At 34.5% G+C, this 21,168-nt stretch overlaps 2 protein-coding genes across 2 annotated transcripts in view; one reads left to right on the forward strand and one right to left on the reverse strand.

Annotated features, from left to right (window-relative positions):
* Nucleotides 1–8,981: 8,981 nt before the first annotated feature.
* Nucleotides 8,982–10,581, forward strand: LOC126979805 (uncharacterized). The gene is made up of 3 exons (XM_050829349.1): nucleotides 8,982–9,511; nucleotides 9,584–9,730; nucleotides 10,301–10,581. The coding sequence occupies exons 1-3, from the start codon at nucleotides 9,031–9,033 to the stop codon at nucleotides 10,480–10,482; spliced, it is 810 nt and encodes a 269-aa protein (XP_050685306.1). The 5' UTR covers nucleotides 8,982–9,030; the 3' UTR covers nucleotides 10,483–10,581.
* Nucleotides 10,582–13,759: 3,178 nt separating this feature from the next.
* The window catches only part of LOC126979714 (uncharacterized), a 73,195-nt gene continuing 65,786 nt past the window's right edge, over nucleotides 13,760–21,168 (reverse strand). Inside the window, exons 10-11 of the mRNA XM_050829188.1 lie at nucleotides 20,628–20,800; nucleotides 13,760–16,746 (exon numbers count right to left, since the gene is read on the reverse strand). Coding sequence (XP_050685145.1) covers nucleotides 16,602–16,746; nucleotides 20,628–20,800 — 318 coding nt within the window. The 3' untranslated portion in view covers nucleotides 13,760–16,601. The remainder of the gene's footprint in view (nucleotides 16,747–20,627; nucleotides 20,801–21,168) is intronic.

A 21,168-nucleotide genomic window follows, 5' to 3' on the forward strand; every position in this document is an offset into this window, starting at 1 on the left:
ATATTGGGTATCGATATTTCAAAGGATTTCAATGTCATTTCGAGGACAAAGTCAATTGCTTCAAATTAAATAGATTTCATCAACAGCTCGAGACAACACCTACTTAAAGCCTGCTTACATTTATATATTCTAGAAGGCGTAGGTTTGTGAACAGCTGGATCACTTGGAGTTGCAGGGAGACATCGATTGTATGCGAACAGTGGCCTAGATTCCTACCTCTAAATTCCAATATCCTACAGTCAGCGCCACACTTAATTTATATCATGTTGGGTTTCTAAATTCGAAACAGCAAGGAGTTCAAAGCAGGTATAAAAAAAAAATATAATACGTACGTCAGAAGAATTCTCGAATATTGCAGTGTAGTGTGGTCACCTAATTATAATACTCACTAGCTAAGGATAGAACGCGTTCAAAAAAGACTTCTGAGGCACCAACTACGCAAATGACAACGTATTATGATAAAATAAAATATTTTAATATGACTAGCTTAGATACCCGCAGAAAACTCCTCGATTTGTATGTCATTCCTTTAAAACTCTTAGAAATTAAATTGATTGCCTTCCTCTTTTGCAAACCTTCCATTTGAAAGTCCCACGCAGAATCTCAAGCAACTGGTCTTCTACACCAACTTTTTAAATAATTTTTTAATTCTATTAGCAATGAGGTTGACATATTTCACGATACATTACCCAAATATAAAAAACACGGGTTAAGATTGTTAAGGCCTTAAATTATAAATTGTAATAACTATGCACTTATAATACCGATGTATATTATTTTAATACGTATTCATAGTTTACCACTTTTGTTAATTATTCTTCAATTTTCTTTTTGAATACTGTAAATGGTCCCAAACCACAAGAGGAACCGACATTCTGGTCAAGATCGCCGGAATACGTTGGATGAGGGCAGCGCAGGACCGATCGTGGCGGAAATTTTTGCCTTTGTCCAGCAGTGGACGTCTTCCGGCTGATGAAGATGTACATAGAAAATGAAACATTCAACCATAAAATTCTGCTCGATTAACGTTTAAGTGAAAGCTATCAATTATCGCTTTGGTTTCTATGTCAATCCTATGGCGTCTTTGCGCTTGTTTGATCTCCGAGCTTGTTTTTTTTTAGATTTTTGAATGTTAGTTTTAAGTTGTAACGACTTTAAAGGTTGTACTTGAAGTTGATCAACTCGTAATGGGCCAGCGTGGTAGATGAAGGCCTGACCACCGTGTAGATACACGCAGCGAGCTCCTTGGTGGGCACTTATATGAACTGACAACTATGGAAGTCCTCTTTATATAATACTTTTATGCTTTTTATTCAGTCAATTACATAGTATTCTTTAATAAATCTATATCATGGTCAAATTATAACGAGTCGATACTATCTAATTCGAATGTTTGTCCTTCTTGACAGTCCTCCTATATTTGCAGTCCGTTCCATTTCTTGCCAATCCGGTCCTAGTGGTTCCCGTTACTCATCTTAGCTCATCCTCCCATCTTTAGAACTGTCTTCTTCTTTTCCGCTTATTGTATTTTGGATAGGTGCCAATCCATTTTTGATTTGCTCCACTTGTCCTTCCCTCCTGTTGCGGGTCTACTCCGCCTCCCTTTTCATATCCCTACTACTTTTACTATGATATTCTTCATCGTCATCGTCATCAGCTGAAAGACGTCCACTAATGGACAAAATCCTCCGCCAAAGATTTCCACGACGATCGGTCCTGCGCTGCCCTCATCCAACGTATTCTCTTATCCAATCGGTTTATTACTGATTATTTTTTCACTTTTTCTCATTTTCAAAGGCTATTTCTAATATTTTGATATTTTGTAAGAGTCCAGTTTCACCATCCGTAAATTAACAGGAGCATTATTCATGTTTTGAATAGATTGCACTGTTTTCTTACAAAATATTTTTATTTGTTGTGTTATTTGAGTGCCAGTACCCTGTTTCCATGCATTTCTTGTTCTTTATACCCATTGCCTTTATTATCAAGATATCTATGTGTAAAGCAATTATTTTCAATGATGGTTCGTCGTATAATCTTCCGCAAGCCAAATATAATACCACACACTGCTAAATAGCTTCGTACAAAGGAAAGTGACGATCGTTCGCATTCCTTATGTAATACATACAGGAGGCCGCATTTCTCATATATTTTAATTCGAGTCAGACACCATAGTGAAAGATGGCAGCAAAACGGATGTCAGGCGTCGTGTCTTGCTTATTAATTATCTGTTACTACGATGGCGGGAACAGCTGATTACAAAAATGGTTTCGATATAGGCGAGTTTTATGATGGAAAGTTATAATCTAATTAGAAAAGAAAGCTGGTATTACCATTGTTTAATATTCTGTAACTAAAGATAAACCTGAAAGGGTTTAGAGATTAACATATTAATAGGTGTCAAAATGTTTCGTACTTGTCTATCATCTGTGTTACTATTTATTTTTGAAGTTATAATTAATAATATAATAAAAGATGAGAGTGAAATTGTATGATGCGCGCGCATTACTGTATCACAAAAGGTGAAGTTGGTTCTTATAATTATTTGACGTTAGCGACATTTGTTATTTTTGTTTTTTGGTTTCTTCGTCCATTATTAGAAAAGGCCAAGGGTTCAAGCCCGTACAGCCGTATTCGTTATTTAATAATTAATTGTCAAAGCCATCGTTGCAAGATTTTTAAAATATTGTTCTTTCTACAAACGTAGAATAGCACGAGGAATAAAATATAATATTAAGGATTTTTGCTTTGTTAGGCCAAAGAAGTATGAAGTTATACTACTGCGTGCATACATAAGTACACACACAGTTTTTTTTAAGTTGGAGAAAAGGCCTTAAAGTAGTATCCTATTAAGGCGGTATTCCACAAACTAACTTTAGCAATAAAGTACTAGTTAAACAAAAAATGACTTGCACCATTTGACAATTTTTAGATGACGTCATAACTTTTCGAATATAGAAGAGAGATTATAGAGAGAATAGAAGATTATAGAATCTTCGCCGGTTCAAGCTATTGATAATGTAAATAGCGACCTGTCAATAGTTTGAAATTAATATACGATATTGACACAAAGTAGAGATAGATACTTACGTATTATATTGACTTTTTATTTCACCTTTTATTACTCTTTAACTAAGCCAAGTAATACGATGGTGCAACACATTTCATAGTGTATGTTAAAGTAAGCGTTACTGTTAACGTTAAATTTGACTTAGTAAGTATAACAGCTAATATTATGCAACCCATCCTAAGTATATTACCAGTAAGTTGGATATAGATCTTTACATTAAAAATAACATTTTAATTATATTGGTACACCATTACACAAAATATCCCAAAACTAGGTATAACTAGGTGTAATAAATGTTTGTACCTCCGGGATTCGAACCTGGAACATCTAGGTACCTATGCAAAGTCACTACCACTGGCCAAAATTATATTAAGATAATTAAAAACAAAGAATTTCAATTCAAAACATACTTGCCAGTGGGAGACAGACTTGTATGTACGAGTACGTATATAGATATTAAAGTCTTCTAATGTCAACTTTTCTTCCAGTAGCTTCAAACTTTTCATGAAAGTCGTTTATGGTAGGCCTAAGCCCTGTGTTGATTTAATAGAGTGGCAATGAGTTTCTTGCCACTTCTTCTAATTAAAGCTCAGCGTTCAAGGTGAATGGTAAAAAGAACACAACTTTTGAAATTCATTACTAAGATTTCTTTGACCTAAATCAATAAAGTGAATTAGATTTGATTCGATCGTGGAATGTACGCTTAGATCTACCTTTATAAACTACCGACTGGCCTTCCTAGATAGCTATATAATGCTAGACAGTTTAAAGTGTATACTATTCTTTACAACACAACTGAACCAGGCTAACAAATATAATTTAAAAATTAAAATTACTTGTTGAACGTCAAAAACTACCACCCATTTTAAAAGTTTTACCCCAGGTCCTTTTCTGTATCTATAATTATTCAAATGTAATTGGTAATTTCAGATATAAACACGTTCAAACAAAAAAAGCTATTCAGCTTTAAAAATACCTGCATTACTTAGCTAGTTTATATAATTCTAATAATATAACATTGTTACGAAATGGCCGCGTAGGTACATAAAAAGGTCGTTACGACAGTGAACATCGCGTAAAGTGTAAACAAAAGAAAGCTCAGTAATGCCAAGTTCTTGAACTGGCCACGTACGAGTTTTATATATATTTATTTTTATATATTTATTATACCTTCTAAAAGGCTTCACACACGGCAGCTATAATGTATATTAATGTACATTATATTCCGGGACGTATAAGTTTAATTATTTATCTTAATGTATCGCACACACAACAGGTATTCTTAATAATATTATCTTCTTAGCATATACAAATTAAGTGACACGTTGTTTGTCCGAGATGGACTCCTAAACTAATGAACGGATTTTAATGGGGATTAACTTCATGGAGTGCAGTTTAGTCCAACTTGAGAGATAGGATAGTTTTTATTTCGATTTGGGACCCATAATTATTTTTATTTTCAATATTTGTTTTGTATGGACATATTTTCTATGAGAGAATTTAGTGACGCACGGTTTGACAGTTCCGCTGTGAAACAATTTCATTATAACAACAGGGAGCATTTATTACGAAATAATTTTTGATGTTACTTCAGAACTTCATTTCTACAGAACAGTATTTTTTTTTATTATCTACAGAACAACGTCTGTCGGGTCAGCTAGTACCTAATATAAATAATCTTTCCCTTCATTCCATTGGTATACGGCCCGACTCTGTATTGACATTTTTAAAGATGTATATGTATAGAAATATAGATGACTGAGTTCACAATGGCGGTCTCTTGTTGTTAGAAATTGTTTAAATATTAAGACATAATATTGACTTACTATTTTTTTTGTCATATGATTATACAATTTAGTTAGTTCTATTATATTTCAACTGGTTTTGACATTTGACATTGTGTGACTAATATCAATTTATAATTATCATTATTATAGTGTGACTAGTACCTATAATCTATATGACTTATCATTTAAATTGTAGGTACCTTTTAATTTGACATATTATTGTTATTATTTTTATGCACATACACTAGCGCTTAAGGTTCATCCTGTAATGTTAGTGTAAAATTGGAATTTTAATCTAATATATAAAATTCTCGTGTCATGGTGTTAAACTTTGAACTCCTCCGAAACGGCTTGACCGATTCTCATGAAATTTTGAGTGCATACTGGGTAGGTCTGAGAATCGGAACATCTATTTTTCATCCCCCTAAATGTTAAGGGTGGTCCACACGATTTTTTTTTTATTTTTTTTGACATTTTTTTTTGAAATTTGTTTGATTATGAGTCAGTATTGAAAAATACATACAACTTCAAATTTTCACCCTATCAATCTACGATCAATAGTTACTTTTGTATCGCGATTTTAATATGGGCAAAACAACGTTTGGTGGGTCAGCTAGTAAATAATTAAATCTTTATATTATAACTGCTGTGTGTGAAGAGCCTAATTCCCTATCATTGCTCGGTTATAATTACTTATGAAAACTGGACAGGACAGATAACCTAAAGTTAAGGCGTTAATACATGCCAGTGACCTTGCTCATAGTCCGAGAACTGGCGACCAGGTGACGAGACGAGCAGGAAGTTCAGCTGATGGCAATTAATATGCCCTGCCCATTACAATTACATTACAACACTCCGGATTCTTGAAAAATCCCAAAAATTCTGAGCGGCACTACTGCGCCATTTGCCCAGTAATTTCACTAGCTACGGCGCCCTTCAAACCGAAACACAGTTATGCTTACACATTACTGCTTCACGGCAGAAATAGGCGTATTTAAAGGTTTAAACCATATATTATTAATACATCTAGATAGACTATTACAGCTGTGAAAACTTAAATATAAAAAACCATGGTGCATTCTAGCGAACTCATAAATAAATAAATAATTTAAAATATATACTTATGTTATTATTTAAATTCTATCGAGCTAGACTATTATTACTAAAGAGCAGAGTTCACGAAGGCAGGATGACTTAAGTCATAGCATATCACAAAACGTAGTAAGGCGTATCGTAGTGCGGTATGACAAAATAACTTAACGACATGCTTCATTCTAGGCAACACAAAAAATAATTAAAAATAAACTAGGTTTAAAAAACCAACTTCAAAAACTGAAAAGTATCAAATAACTAAATAATTATAGTAAGTAAGCTGATAATAATATTAATATTAAAGGTTAAAATTGTTATTAATATTAATGGTAAAGGCACAGTAGACATACACATTATGTATACTGTGGTAAAAGTTTTGCATAAGAGGTGTATTATATTACATTTTTAGTTATTTGATACTTTTCAGTTTTTGAAGTCGGTTTTTTAAACGTAATTTATTTAAAGTTTTAGTGTCAGTTTATAATAATAATATATCATCAGCCTGAATAAACGCTCCGAAAAAGCCATACACAAAAAACAGTTATATCATCCAGGTAAACAAAAATTTTCATAAAAAATGTTCATAAAATGAAAAATTTGTATGGGACCAAATGGCATCTATTTCGCATCGAAATAAGAATTACGTAAATCGGATCATAAATCTCCGAGTAATCGGTGTACATACATAAAAAAATAGTGATCGAATTGAGTACCTCCTCCTTTTTGAAGTCGGTTAAAAATATGTGTCATTATTTTAAAAATATATAAAGGTAGACTTTTATTAAAATTAAAAATATAATCACCTCGTATCAGCATTACCCCGCCATACATATTACGTGTACAGTTAGTTTATATTGCGACTCTTATAAAACAGACAAAAATTCTACAAATATACATTTTTTTTAATGAAAATACGAGACGGGACGAGACTAGCAGGACGTTCAGCTGATGGTAATGGTAATTGATACGCTCTACCCATTACAATGCAGTGCCGCTCCGGATTCTCGAAAAACCTAAAAATTCTGCGCTGGTCACCTTGAGACAAGATGTTAAGTCTCATTTGCCCAGTAATTTCACTAGCTACGGCGCCCTTCAGACTGAAACACACACATTACTGGTTAACGGCAGAAATAGGCGCCGTTGTGGTACCTACACATAATCTAGCCGGCATCCTGTGCAGAGGAGCCTCCCACTGGTAAGTAATTTATACCATCATGATATATCCTAGAACTCATCAAAGATTAAATACTAATTAAATAGCCATAATTTTTATGGATTCTAATTGTAGCTATTATCAAAACTATATAAACATATAATAGCATTCACAAATTAAAAAAAGCGGCCAAGTGCGAGTCGGACTCGCCCATGAAGGGTTCCGTAGCAGTAAGTAACATAATATAAAAGTTCTTGTAGTTCGTTCTAACTTTGATCGATGTTTTAATAATGAAGTATTTTTAGGGTTCCGTAGCCAAATGGCAAAAAACGGAACCTTTTATTTTTAAATTAAATTATTGATAAGTAAACCATTAGGACAATAACTACTTGGTAGATCTCGTTTATACCAATTTTCGGTGGAAGTTTGCATGGTAATGTACCTACATCATATATTTCTTTTCAGTTTTACCATTCTCTTATTTTAGAAGTTAATGGAGGGGGTGGGGGACACACAGAAAATAATTAGATAGATGCCCCCCACGTATGGGTTGGATGAAAAATAATATTATTGTCACTATAACTTTTTTAAATGACTGAATCTACCATATGTTCGAAAAAAAATGTTCTCGTGATAAGAAACTCAACGACCACTCTTTTCAATCAAACGAGTATTTTATAGTGTCCGTAATATACATAAGAAATTAGTTTGTAAGGTACTTAATTCAATATATGAATTGTATTTAAATAATATCAAATATTTCATACAAAGTAATGAATAATAAACTTTATAAACATAAATTATCTTACCTTTTGAGCTTGAATTCATTGTTTGTGTAAGGATGCTTCGTGAACATAATAGTCGTGGTTAGTTGAATAGTTGATAATATATTTGGACAATTTAATTCTTTCTTAAATGTTTATATATTATAGTGTAATAATAACTTTGGTGGACCCATACAGACCTAACGTAGTGCTATCGGTTAAGGTCATTTTGATTTCGAAATTCATTCGATGGGGTCCTAAATTAGCACATGTGTTATGATTTCTATTTAATTATGTCGATTTTCAAGAGATTGTAGCTTAAGCTTCTTGATTCTTGAGTTATAGGCAGCACGGTGTGGACTGATCTGATCCATCTTTCTTTTTCTTACGGCCGTTTTCAATAACCTATATATCATTAGATAGCTTACTAGAGGTAGACAAATCTATCCTTTTACAGACAGACAGATAGCATTGGACTAACGACCGTTTTCAATAACGTATCTCTAGTTACGGATACATTGCTGTCACCGTTTAATGACAAGATCTTATCTATCCATAGTTATGTCCAATATAGTTATAGTCCAATGCTTTATGTCGATAGGTTAATTTTACAAATGATAGATACGTTATTGAAAACGGCCGTAAAACTATATTGGACATAACTATGGATAGATAAGATCTTGTCATTTAAATAGTGACTAAAGATAAATAAAATAGTGACTAATAATGAATTAAGGAAAATATTAAAACACATCTAATATGTAAACTCTCCTCCTTCAGACTAGTGCATCACTTTAAAATTCACTGCATTTTAAAGTCATGCTTATATTACCTTTTTGATATTTATATGACTTCCTAATATTTAGAGTATTTGCTACAAAAAACACACACCAGTTTCAGCATAACTTTCAGGCGATGATATCAGGTTACGTGAATAACTTATTATACCTTTGATACAGCGTACTGTCAGCATAATAATTAAAATGTATCACAACTCCTCGAAGTCACTTGCACCCGCTATTGACAGCTCCATAATACACTCATTCACCACGTCACGTATTAATGCCAGTATATATACTCTGCCCTGAACTTCCCTAGCATACATTGTGACCGCTTATCCGACGGCAGTAGCACGCATCTGCCGCCTGTGTGCCAACAGTGAATATGTTTAAGTTCGTAGTGTTGTTATCTGTGGTGGCTTTGGCCAGTGGCCAATCAGCCTCAGGACTAGTGCGGAACATTTACGATGAATGTTTAAGCCAATATTCTGTTGAGTGCGTGAAACCAAGAACCTTCGAATGGATAGCCCGAGTGTCGAACGATGACGAAATCAAAATTACTGATAATTTGTCGATTATTAAGACTGCAATTGCCGAAGATGATGAAGACGTTGATCCCAGAATGGCAAAGGATCCATCTATAGCAATTATTGATTCTGTCGATCGTTTTATCCAGACTCATTCAGTCAGAGTTCAAGTGCCAGATGAAATTGCAAAGACCGCTGCTTCTGGATACGTGCCAAGGTCGCTATTTGATGGATTACCTTCTGAATTAGATATGCCTTTGGATGGCGAAGAAGAAGTAGAAACATTCGAAGGAAGAAAAAAGAAGATCAAGCTACCCAAGCCTTTGAGGATTAAGAGCAGTGCGTTTACTGAATAATTATTACGATTAATTGGATATTATTTGTGCTAATATTATTTCAATTTTTTTTCAGAACATGGCTTCATCAAGAAAGTAGTTCTGCCTTTCCTCCTTGGTCTAAAATTCAAGGCTTCGGTTCTTGTTCCTTTGGCACTGGCTCTCATCGCTTTGAAGACTTGGAAGGCTCTGACTCTTGGTCTGATTTCGCTGGTCCTCTCTGGTAAGCTATTATTTTTAGTAATTAAGTACTTTATTTATTAAAGCCATTATCGCTTTAATATACTGAGAAGAGTCGGCTAGAGTACCATCAAATATAAGTTTGTGTATATAATATAACAGCTGAAAAGAAACAAGTTAAGACTTTTAAGTTATATTTTGAATGGCCACTCAATTCAATCATACTTCTGTATGTAATAGATTGTTTCAGGTCATCCTTAAATTTATTATTATTAATTGAAACATCTAACACCAGAATAGGGAAGTCTCAGGCCAAAGGGTGTCGTAAGAGTGGGAGGCTCCTTTGCACAGTATGCTGGTTAGTTTATGGGTACCTTTTTCTGCAATGAAGCATTATTGTGCTTAGGTCTGAAGGGCACCGTAGCTAGTGAAATTAATAGGCAAATGACATGTTATGTCTCAATGTGACGAGCGCTCACAATTTTTTGGTTTTTCAAGAATTATTTCTGCTGAGCTATTTAAGCTGAACGTCCTGCTCGTCTTGTCCCTTATTGTCATTAAAAAAAATATGATAATTTGTATGATTATTACTAATTAAATCCATCTATTGCAGGTGCCATGGTTATCTTCAAGTTCACGAAGCCCAAGGTGGTTAATTACGAAGTCATACATTACCCGCAACACCATGTCGAGCACCATGTAGACCATCACGCCCCTGGCTGGGATTCCCATGGCCCCTACCAAGCACGGTCATACGAAGACGCGCACGAAATTGCATACGCTGGCCAAATTTAACTTGTATAGCATCACATTACGACGGACCTCCAACTAATTTATTTATTTATTTTTATTTATTGTTGTAAATAAATTGTTATGATATAAGTTCAAATTTAATCCAGGGTTCTTTTACTACATAATCCCAATCCTTATTTAGTCGATTGTCGTAATTACCAAGATTTGTATTACCATGATTTTGACGACTGAAAACTGGTTTTACAATGCCCTACAAGTTCTGAATGTAAATATTATGTAAGACTTTGCTATATTATACTATATCTATTGCAGTACGTATATAACGTAGTCTTTGTAGCAAAACTCATAGCAAATGCATTAAAAATATTGAGTACTGTACAAATACATAATAAACGTTCCCCCTGTAAATTTATCGCACGCAATAAACAGTCACACTAAAATCCTAAAATCCATCCTAAAATCGGCTATGCGCGAAACGTAAATAATATAGCAACAGAAAAATATAATTTAATGAAGAATTATGCAAATTATGTCGTTCCGACAGTACACTTTAAATACTATATATATAATATTAGTAAAAATATTAAGTAAATATTTGACAGTCCTGAAAATTTTGACAAATTGTTTAAAATCCTTAACTATTTAATTTACGAATGACGCATTAATAAAAAATATACCATACACATTTCATTTCCAAAGATTTGAAAAGTAAATGCGAACGAAAACATTTAACATGAAAATATTCTCGTTAATTATGTTTAAACTTTTTTAATTTTCATTGTTAGAAAAGACAACTCTTCAAAGAATGAAAAAAAAAAGAAAAGAAAACTTCAAGGTATTCAAATTACTTTTTGTTGTATTTATCTCAAGCAATTCTTCACAATTTCCATACATCTAGATACGTGTCCGACGTCCTATCTTCTTCATTCTCCTGCTTATTTAAATTTAAAACTTTCATAACCATTTTTGTTTCATCCTTGTCATCAAAATAAGGAATTATTTCATTTTGATCTTTCTTAATAATATTTGCATAAGGGGGTCTTGTTATTCTTTGATTAAGCTTAGTAAAATTGTCATCTGTCTGTAGGTTAATTGCAATTTTAGTTGAACTATCAAAGGCAGCTGTTCCAGCTGTAAATCTTTCATTAGCATGATGTACAGCATACGGAAGTGAAACGTTCACCGCATCATGTGCCAGTTCATCGACATCTTTGGATTTCGCATTATCATTTTGTTTTTCTCTGTCACTTTCATTTGAATTTAAATTCAAGTCAGGCTTGGGTCCATCCGGCCTCGACATAAGTACTCGATTAGAAAATTTCTTGTACACATCGGAATTTTTTAAAGGATTCATTTTGTAAATACTTAGCAGGACATTGAAATTATCACTGTGCGCCCTTTTAAATCTATTAGAATTGTATGATTCAATCATTGATATTGAAACCTGAAAAATATTATGCAAATGTAAGTAAATCATTCCTTTTTGATATTTATTTAGTTATATTTACACCCATATGACAATGTTTCCGACAGAGCTATATCGGGAGCCTACTAACGAGGGCGAGTTTCAGGCTACATGTATATATGAGCCAGAGTTATATCGGAAGCCTTTTACTACAGCTAACCCAAGCTTTGCAATTTCCATTGGTTTGCTCCTGCCGAAATCAATTTTAGTTCCGCACATTTTATGCCTATGCGGAGGCAATTTAGAGGCTAAACAGCCAACCTTGCTGCAGCAGCGTAGGCCGCCTCTCATGTATCTTGCTTACTTAGAGCTGAGGTCTTCACGTGACAATGGAAAGAGGTATGACCTGAAGTCGTGGGTCGCAGTTGTGGGACGAGACTATCTAGAGTACATATCTAGCGTACGTTACTGCCTTCTCAACATGAGCACACGAGTCGATTCGCAGCGGAGGTTGCTGAAACCTGAAGCAAAGGAAATTTGCTTTTCTTGATTATGGATACCTATTTTTTTCATTTAGGACTGGGAAAATAGGTTTGTGAGCTCAGTCAGCTTCAACCTTCATTAAATATCTTATAAATTTGACAGCAGACATGAGATTTGGAACTACTGCTGCGGAGAATAAGCAGTGTTGCTTCTTTGAATAGCCAAACCAACTTAGCCAGCATCTAGGGCATTTTAAATGCGGTTTATAATTTATCACAAACACATTCAGTCATTCATTAATGTCTTACCAGTACCCTCATTTCTCCTTCTACTCCATAAAAAATGTTCCCAGACACGTATCATCCATAATCAAAAGATATCCCTTTATACATGATTTAAAATAAATTAAAATTTCAAAACAGAAGCTTACCGTAAGAATAATTGTTAAAACAGTTGCGTTGTAAGACCCATGAAGTCTTAACCTCAGTCTCATGGCTCATAACTAACTGTACATTAGTCCAATCTACAATGTTTTCAAAATACGCGGTTAAGTTTACGTTTTCTTCGATAAATTTAAAATCGTCATATTTCTCAAACAATACAGGGTGGTATAAATCATCTACTAGGTACTGAAATTATAAACGTATAAGTATAGCAATGAGAACTAAATGGGTATAACAATGTTATACTTACGAATCTCTCAACATTTATACAACTGTATAGATTTTGATGATTCATTTAAAGATTAAATAAATAATATGATGCTAGAACTAAGATGAATAAAGAGATTTTGATGTGCTTTGATTTGACTATACTTCTCTCAAAAGTATTTTATGAAAACCATAATCATGGCCTTGTTTGGGCTTTGTGGAATTGTCCCGTGAATTGTATTGTATCTAAGTGTAGTTTCAATGCGTAATAAAATAAAATTGGGGCAACGCTGCCGATATTAATACAATATTTGTGCTGAAAAAAGAGCTTTTCGCGTTATTTATAACCTATGTTCTATACTATATTATGTTAATATAACATAGATGACTTTCTAAATGATACCATAGATTGGGAATGGAGCGACCGCCTTTAGGCTATTAAATAATAAGTTTAATTGCACAATATTACTTTGTAAACATATTTTTTTATAAAAAAAAGCCCGCTGAGTTTGTTGCGCAATTCTTCTCAGGCCTGAGGCATTCATTTTGGAATGGGTGGTAGTTTTTTTGACTTTCAATAAGTGATGTCACATCCTATTTTGAATAAAAACATTTGAATATGAATTTAATATAAGCTATTCGTTTTGATATGCATGTACGCATTTTCCCATGTTCGTAACTTAAAGTTTTAAGGCTTTTTCACAATCCACACGTTTATATTTTTTATCCATCAATTCCATATAACCTTAACCTTATAATAACATAATAAAAAAACAACTAACTATATTTAGTTATTTATTACTTATTAAAACAATAAAAACATAGAAATTTATAACAATGCAATATATTTCGGATTGATAAACCTTTGACTGATGCACATAGTATTTTCTGAAATTAACGCGAGTGATAAAAATAACACTTTTTATGCACGACGTTACGTGACCTTTTCAGAGCACGTTGTCATGGCCCCTGAAAATGCTCTGGAAAGATCAGGAAACGTCGAGTTACCTAAAATAATAATAAAAATGTAACTTTTACGCAAAATCTAATGTTAAAATATACGCGTTTTAATCCATTAAGAAGTGTTTTATTTAAACGTTGACTGTTGAATAGTAATTATTAATTATTGCCGGGTAATTTCACTAGCTACTGCGCCCTTCAAACCGAAACACAGTAATGCTTACACATAACTGCTTCACGCCGTTGTGATACTCATATTCTAGCCGGAATCCTGTGCAAGGGATCCTCCCACTGGCTAATTTGAGAAGGCCGCAAACTGTGCAAGAGTTCTTCAGTCTGTCATAACATAGTCCTCAGAGGCTTATACTTATAATATTTTACATAATATCATGTATATTTTACATACTACCTAAACAAATAGTTAAACAAAAATATAATATAATAAATATCGGAAGTTAATAAATAATTTGAGCCCTTTATTATAATCTAAATAATAAATACCTACGGCCCTATTGACTTGACTTACAAATGCTTACTCTATATTGTGATTAATGATTAGAACAATGGTTTCAGTCACCACGTGATCAAAACCTTTGAAACAACGTTAAAATATCTGAAAACTCAAAAGTACCAAAATAAAGTTAAAAACCCCGTTGTTAGTAACTGATATAGTTCAAAACCGTAATATTTTTTATCTACACCTATGCAGTAAATCCTCTATTAAAGATTCTAATAGTTATTTATGCAAATGTTGTGTAATAAGGGGTAATAAAACACGAATGTGTGTTTATGATAATAGTATCACATGAGTGTTTTAATACCTCATTATCAACAGTTGCATACAAGACTTTATCTACACCCAGAATATGAATCCTCTAAAATATTCTGAAACAGTTTATTGCTTACATTAAAACAGCCAGTCCCAGTAGTAACCTAATATCATCCATTACTGATTATATACAAATAAATTAAGTATTAATGAAAGAATTATTTATTTCAGTACTAATTAACATTTTGTGTAGTGCAATTATTAAAGTTCACTTGAATACTATGTTCTTTTGCAGCGTTTAAAATAACTGGCGGTGTGCAGTATCACACAATAACAAGGTTGTACAAAACAATAAAAATATCGAAAAAAAAATGGCGGTGATTCGAATCACCTACTTTTTTTTTTTACGGCGTGCGATGTTCTGGTAGTGTGGAACGCGCGTAAACGAAAATGTTCTTTTTTTGAAATTCATACAGATACCACGCATCAAGCAATAAGAATGTGGCTGTCTGTTGAAACTCTGCGCATGAAGGGATCGAAAAAAAACCAAAGGAGTGTTGTTATGAAATTCAGTACAACATTACAACACTCGTTTGGATGATGTAATGGTTATTAGGACATTGGGTGTTTCAATGTTGGCAATAAGCTAACTGTATCAGAATCTTAAATAGAGGATTTTAAGCATGGGTGTAGATAAAATTGTTAGCATTTTGCCAACATTAAAACACCCAATGTCCTAATAACCAGGACTGGCTTTTTCAATGTTTACAGTAAGCTAATTAATTAATGTAAGATACATTATTATTTAATCTATCTTCTTTAAATGCTTTTTATTAGCTTCACCTATATGAATGTTTGTTTGTAACCGACACATTTGGGAGCGATTTTGACCCACTTTAAACGGCCAGATTTCGTTCAAACTTTGAAAATTTATCGACGACCGATGACAGTAATTAAAAAAAAATGATTTACCGCTTTAACATTTTACAAAATATATATCCAATCATGAAAAGTGATGTGACAAATTACTCATACGTTAAATTTGGTTAAAAAAAAAAAGAAAAAACGTCTTGCAATTTTGAAACAACGTATTAAAAGTAACGTAGTCCATCATATGATATTTTATCGAGCGATTGTATTTTGTCCTTGAACATTGACTAAAATCATTTCGTGTAATAGACATTATTATAGATAATAATATATAATTTATAAACAAAGATTCACCTTATTAAAATACTGTTATTGTATTGTATCTAAGTTTTTATAAGTCTTCTAATTATTATCCAATATAAACAATGACCATACCGCTACCAAATAAATAACTTAGTGCTACAATAATTTAAATAAATGCATTATAATTTTAATTAACTTAAATAAATAACAAAATTTTACTAATAACAAAAAGCACTTCCCATTCTTACAGCTTTAGGAATTGTCAAACTGATGAAGACTAAACACATGATCGCATTTGGTGCGAGGCTCCCACCGGATTTTCCAATGGTCCAGCCGTACCAAATCCAACCATGTTTTTAGGCTATTACAAAACAGCATGGAAATCAGTAGTTACAGCAAGCTAAGGTACCTTGGAGAGCGCTCCCTGTAATAAACGTAATCGAGAATTTCTAAAATGGCCACGCGAATGTTCCAGAGCTCTGCAGTAACCGATTCGAAATGCGAGAGTGCGAGACATGATCTGGTAAATGCACAAGAGGGAAGGAGACAAATAACAGTTTGTTAGTTCTTTATTTTAGAAACAAAATGGAAGTTTTAGAATGACTTTTGGAACATTAGCGACACTTCTAAATTACCGCTTACTCATGACTTATGTTCCAATTATTGTTATTGTGGTATACCTATAGCACAATTCGAACTAACCAATCTAGATTCAAAGGCGTTATTTCTTATTATAGTCTATGTTACAGTTGGGGTATAAAGAGAGACAGTCTTTCTGTTCCTGGCCGTCGCGAGCCGCTTGAACATATCTATAGTAGTTGAGAGCCATCTTGCTGTCAGCTGGTGGTAGGAGTTCACTGGAATCCCTGAAGAGACAAAATAAATATTAATATGCAACTGTTTAGTTCAATAAAAATCATTTACATTTACCTACGAAAATCATTTAGACACGCCATTTCTTTCGAGACAAAATACACCAGTCGGAGGCACCTTTTTACAGGATGCCGGTTAGATTATGGATAACTCAACGGCGCCTATTTCTGCCGTGAAGCAGTAATGTGTAAGTATTATTGTATTTCGGTCTGAACGACGCTGTAGGTAGTGAAAATACTGGGCAAATGAGACTTAACAGCACGAGCGCAATTGTAGTATGGTTAAGAAATTTTCGGTTTCTCAAGAAGCCTGAGCAACATTCCATTGTTATGGGCAGGGCGTATCAATTACCATCAGCTCAACGTCCTGCTCGTCTCGTCCCTTTCTGTCATAAAAAAAACACAAAAACTATGTTTCCTGATTCTTAAGGAAAGTTACAAAGTCTTCCCAAAAATATTATTCACGTTGGAAATAAATTCATGACGTGTTTTTATCTTCTATAATTTATTATGTAGGCCTTGAAATAAATAATCTTATAAATAACAATCAATGATTGAATGATTGTCCTCTGTTCGGAGAAACCTTTGATCTACTGGCCTCTACTATATACAACTGGACTGGCGGCTGTCAAAGTGCTTTTGTGCCTGTTTTATATATTTTGCCATATTGGCGCTGTTGGCCATGTAGCGAGAGTCTGCTGTACTAAAACTAGTGATGACAAACTCAGCTAAACAAAGTATGCAAACATATTGAACTGCCTGTCCAGTGGTATTTATACAGGTCAGTGCTTTGATTAGTTAAGAAAGTTTGCATAACCAAAGTGGTTTTTCAAGAATAAATTTTCTGTCCGTTTTATCATTACTTTCCACTAGACGGCATTGCAGTAGGTACACCAACTTTTGTATCGTACCTTCATCGTATTAGACCGTGTTATATAAACTAAAATTGATATTATATTTTTAGTTCTAAAAACAGTATTTATTATAATCATTATCTCAGCCGGAAGACGTCCACTGCTGGACACAGGCCTACCCCCATGACGATCGGTCCTATGCTGCCCGATCTTGAACAGGTCATGGGTCCATCTTGTGGGGGCATACCAACACAGCGTCGTACGTGATCGTTTCGGCCTCCAAGGCCCCCACCCGGCTTCGCTGTAAAAGCTATTAGCGCTATCAGCACAGAGGACGTTTTTAGTCGTTAGGGAATGTTACATGAGCCCGACATATGGGTCTCGTTTCGGGGTCTTCAATGCGTAAAAGTATTTTCTTCCTCTCCAAAAAACAAAGGACGTGATCACCACTCGATGTCCATTACGTCCTACAGCCATCTGTCCTTCGAGATATGTGATCTGTCAACTGCCACTTCAGTGTCGTAATAAGTTTTATGAGTTTGGTTCTTCTACGGATCTCCTCATTTCTGATTGGACCGACCATGAGCTTTCTCATAGCGCAACGATTCTACTTATTATAAAACTAGTATTTCTTCTAAAGTACTTAGTATATAATATATTCATGTTATCGGTTTTTGACTCGGGTGCAAATTCTCAATTAAATCGGGCTTATATAAGTGGGTGAATATCACGTTAAAGATTCCTTTACATACATATATTAATTAATGAATACATAGGTATATGCAAGCGAAGGCTATATAATAATAATAATAATATTGACTGTAGTATGGGTACAAGACAACAATATATTTAATATAATATACTTACTTAAACATACATAAATACATATAAACATCCATAACTCGGAAACAAACATCCATATTCATCATATAAATGTTTTCACCTACCGGAATTCGAACCCGGGACCTTTAGCTTAGAAGGTAGGGTCGCTAACCACTCGGCTATGTGGGTTGTCGCGTATATATATATATAAAGTAAACGCTATATATATATATATATATATATATATATATATATATATATATATAAAGCGTTTACTTTTTTTTAGGCAAGAAGAGAAGATACAGCCTACGTCATCAACAGTTCTTGCAAGCATTCACATGGTACCAGCCTCTAAGGATATACGCTCTTCGAGCGAGAACGCCAAGAAATTCACTGAGTTTGGTTAAGTCAGTCCCTACTGGGGCATTTACTTCAAAACCACTGTCATACTTGAAGTGATTGTTAGGTACGATGGGCGCCGCTTTCCGACAAAATTCGATACGAATCATTGCGGCACTGTACCGCTATTTCACGCTGATTTTACGCATGAGTGTTCTAAAAAATCGATCGATCGAGTAACACCGCTGCACAAGACGAGTAATAGAACAGTATAACAGTGTAACTCAGCGGTCTCCTTGAAATATATACCTGCGTCTGGGTGGAACGCTAGGGTTGATACATCCAACAAGATTGACGTCGCGGACGACGTGGCTCAGCCACTGACCTCTACTATGTAACCACTGCACTGTCGGCTGTCAAATTGCTTTTGTGCCTGTTTGATATTCGCCATTTTGGCGCTGTTGGCCATGTAGCGAGAGTCTGCGGTACTAAAACTAGTGATGACGACCTCAGCTACAGAAACATCGAATAGTGGGAAACTATTTACCAAAAACAATATTTGTGTACTTATTATTACGTCGATTCCTGTGTGTACTGTGTATTGCAGTCTACATGAACGCGTAGTGTAGGTGTATTTATCTAAATACTTTGCATATGCATTGTTTTATCTATTTACTATTTTGTTGTATAATTTACTTCATATAAAATAACACTTAATCAAGTAGAACTAAAAGTACTCTGTAAGTTAATCCACTTATCAAGTTGTTTAAGAATTTCAAAATGCGAAAAGCTTGTGCTTATTTGTATAAGCAAGTAGCCGTTCTTAAACAGACGCCATTTGCAACAAAATATTGTTTTTAAAACATAAGAACTGTCACAGTTTCAAAACTCCTTTTCTATATCGGTATACAGATGTCGTTAGTTTCAGTGAAAAAATTAATGTTCTAAGTTACCATAGCATGCCCGGCGGCGTACGGCGTGTCACTCAATAGTTTTGCTTTCCCAAGATTGCTTAGCAACCGTGTTAATCATGTCTATGTGTGTGTGCGTCGATTCAGACGCTCTAGTATGAAGTTAATGTACTGTTCTTTTACTGAATTGTGACGGCAGACGCCTTCCCAGTAATATAGACAAACTGAAAGACATAGGCAAGGTGGATGACAAAAGACCATGGAACCAGATCAAGACACTCAGTGGCCTACCACTTACGACCACAATAAGGAAAGCCGAGGACCGAAAGGATTGGGAGGCTTTAGTGACCAACTTCATGAAAACTTGTACTTCAAGTACAGACACGACTTTCAGAAAAGAAGAATGCCATCAAGACAAAGAGTTTCACCAATGGCATATGAAGGTTTTTTTTTTATGAAAAAGGAGGACAAACGAGCGTACGTGTCACCTGGTGTTAGGTGATCACCGCCGCACACATTCTTTTGCAACACCAGATGATTCACAGGAGCGTTGCCTGCCTTTAAGGAGGGTGTACGCGCTTTTTTTAAAGGTTCCCATGTCGTATTGTCCCGGAAACAAACACCAGACAAGGAAGCTCATTCCACAGGTTTGTAGTACGTGGAAGAAAGCTCCTTGAAAACCACACCGTGGAGGACCGACACACATCCAGATGGTGGGGATGATATCCTAACTTGTGGCGTGTCGTGCGAAGGTGGAATTCGGCGGCAGGAATCAGGTGAAACACCTCTTCCGTGATAAATGCGGTAGAAGACACAATATGAAGCGACGCCAAGTGATCCAGCCGTTCACACGAGCACTGGGTCCCCGAAATACTGAAGATATAGTTTGCTGTGGCGCGGTTATAAAACTAATGCTATTTTATAGAAAATACGTTTGATTTTTACTCACTTGCTAAGTTCATTAGAGACTAGATTGCTGTATGGCGCATGGTTGAAAGGGTCCCTGTACAAGGAACAAATGGCTCGTTCCTTACATCCGCTCTCGATTGCTCCCAAAGGATTTAATATAGTATCTACTTTGTCCAGCAGGGATCCATAGAATTTTTCTGCAGCTATCGTATCCTGTAGATAGACATCAAACATGTTAGTTCCAACCATAGATTCAAAATATATAAAGAATGGCATAAAAAGGCATTTATTTTCTCAAAATTGATTCCTTTAGAATTATTTTTGATGTTATTTCTAATATACTAGATACTGCTACCGCTTCGGAAACAAATGGCACTCTGAGAGAGATGAAGCGGCGCAGGAAACTCTGCCAGCTTTGTCTTTTTGCGCTCTTTTTAAAGACTCCAAGTTCCAGTCTCGTGCCAGATTTTGGCGAGACAAATCGTCCTGAGAATGCCTCGTGTAGAGGCGAAATACGTGTCGAATTGTTTTTAAAAACAAATATTGGCCGAATTAACACTAAAGAAAACTAAAATCATTTG

The sequence above is a fragment of the Leptidea sinapis genome, chromosome 4 (assembly GCF_905404315.1).
Source record: "Leptidea sinapis chromosome 4, ilLepSina1.1, whole genome shotgun sequence".
Taxonomy (NCBI): domain Eukaryota; kingdom Metazoa; phylum Arthropoda; class Insecta; order Lepidoptera; family Pieridae; genus Leptidea; species Leptidea sinapis.

Coding starts and splice junctions, on each gene's coding strand:
- LOC126979805 (XM_050829349.1), top strand. CDS start 9,031: ATGTTTAAGTTCGTAGTGTTGTTATCTGTGGTGGCTTTGGCCAGTGGC. Junction 9,512..9,583: donor GCCTTTGAGGATTAAGAGCA/GTGCGTTTACTG, acceptor ATTTTTTTTCAG/AACATGGCTTCATCAAGAAA. Junction 9,731..10,300: donor GATTTCGCTGGTCCTCTCTG/GTAAGCTATTAT, acceptor CATCTATTGCAG/GTGCCATGGTTATCTTCAAG.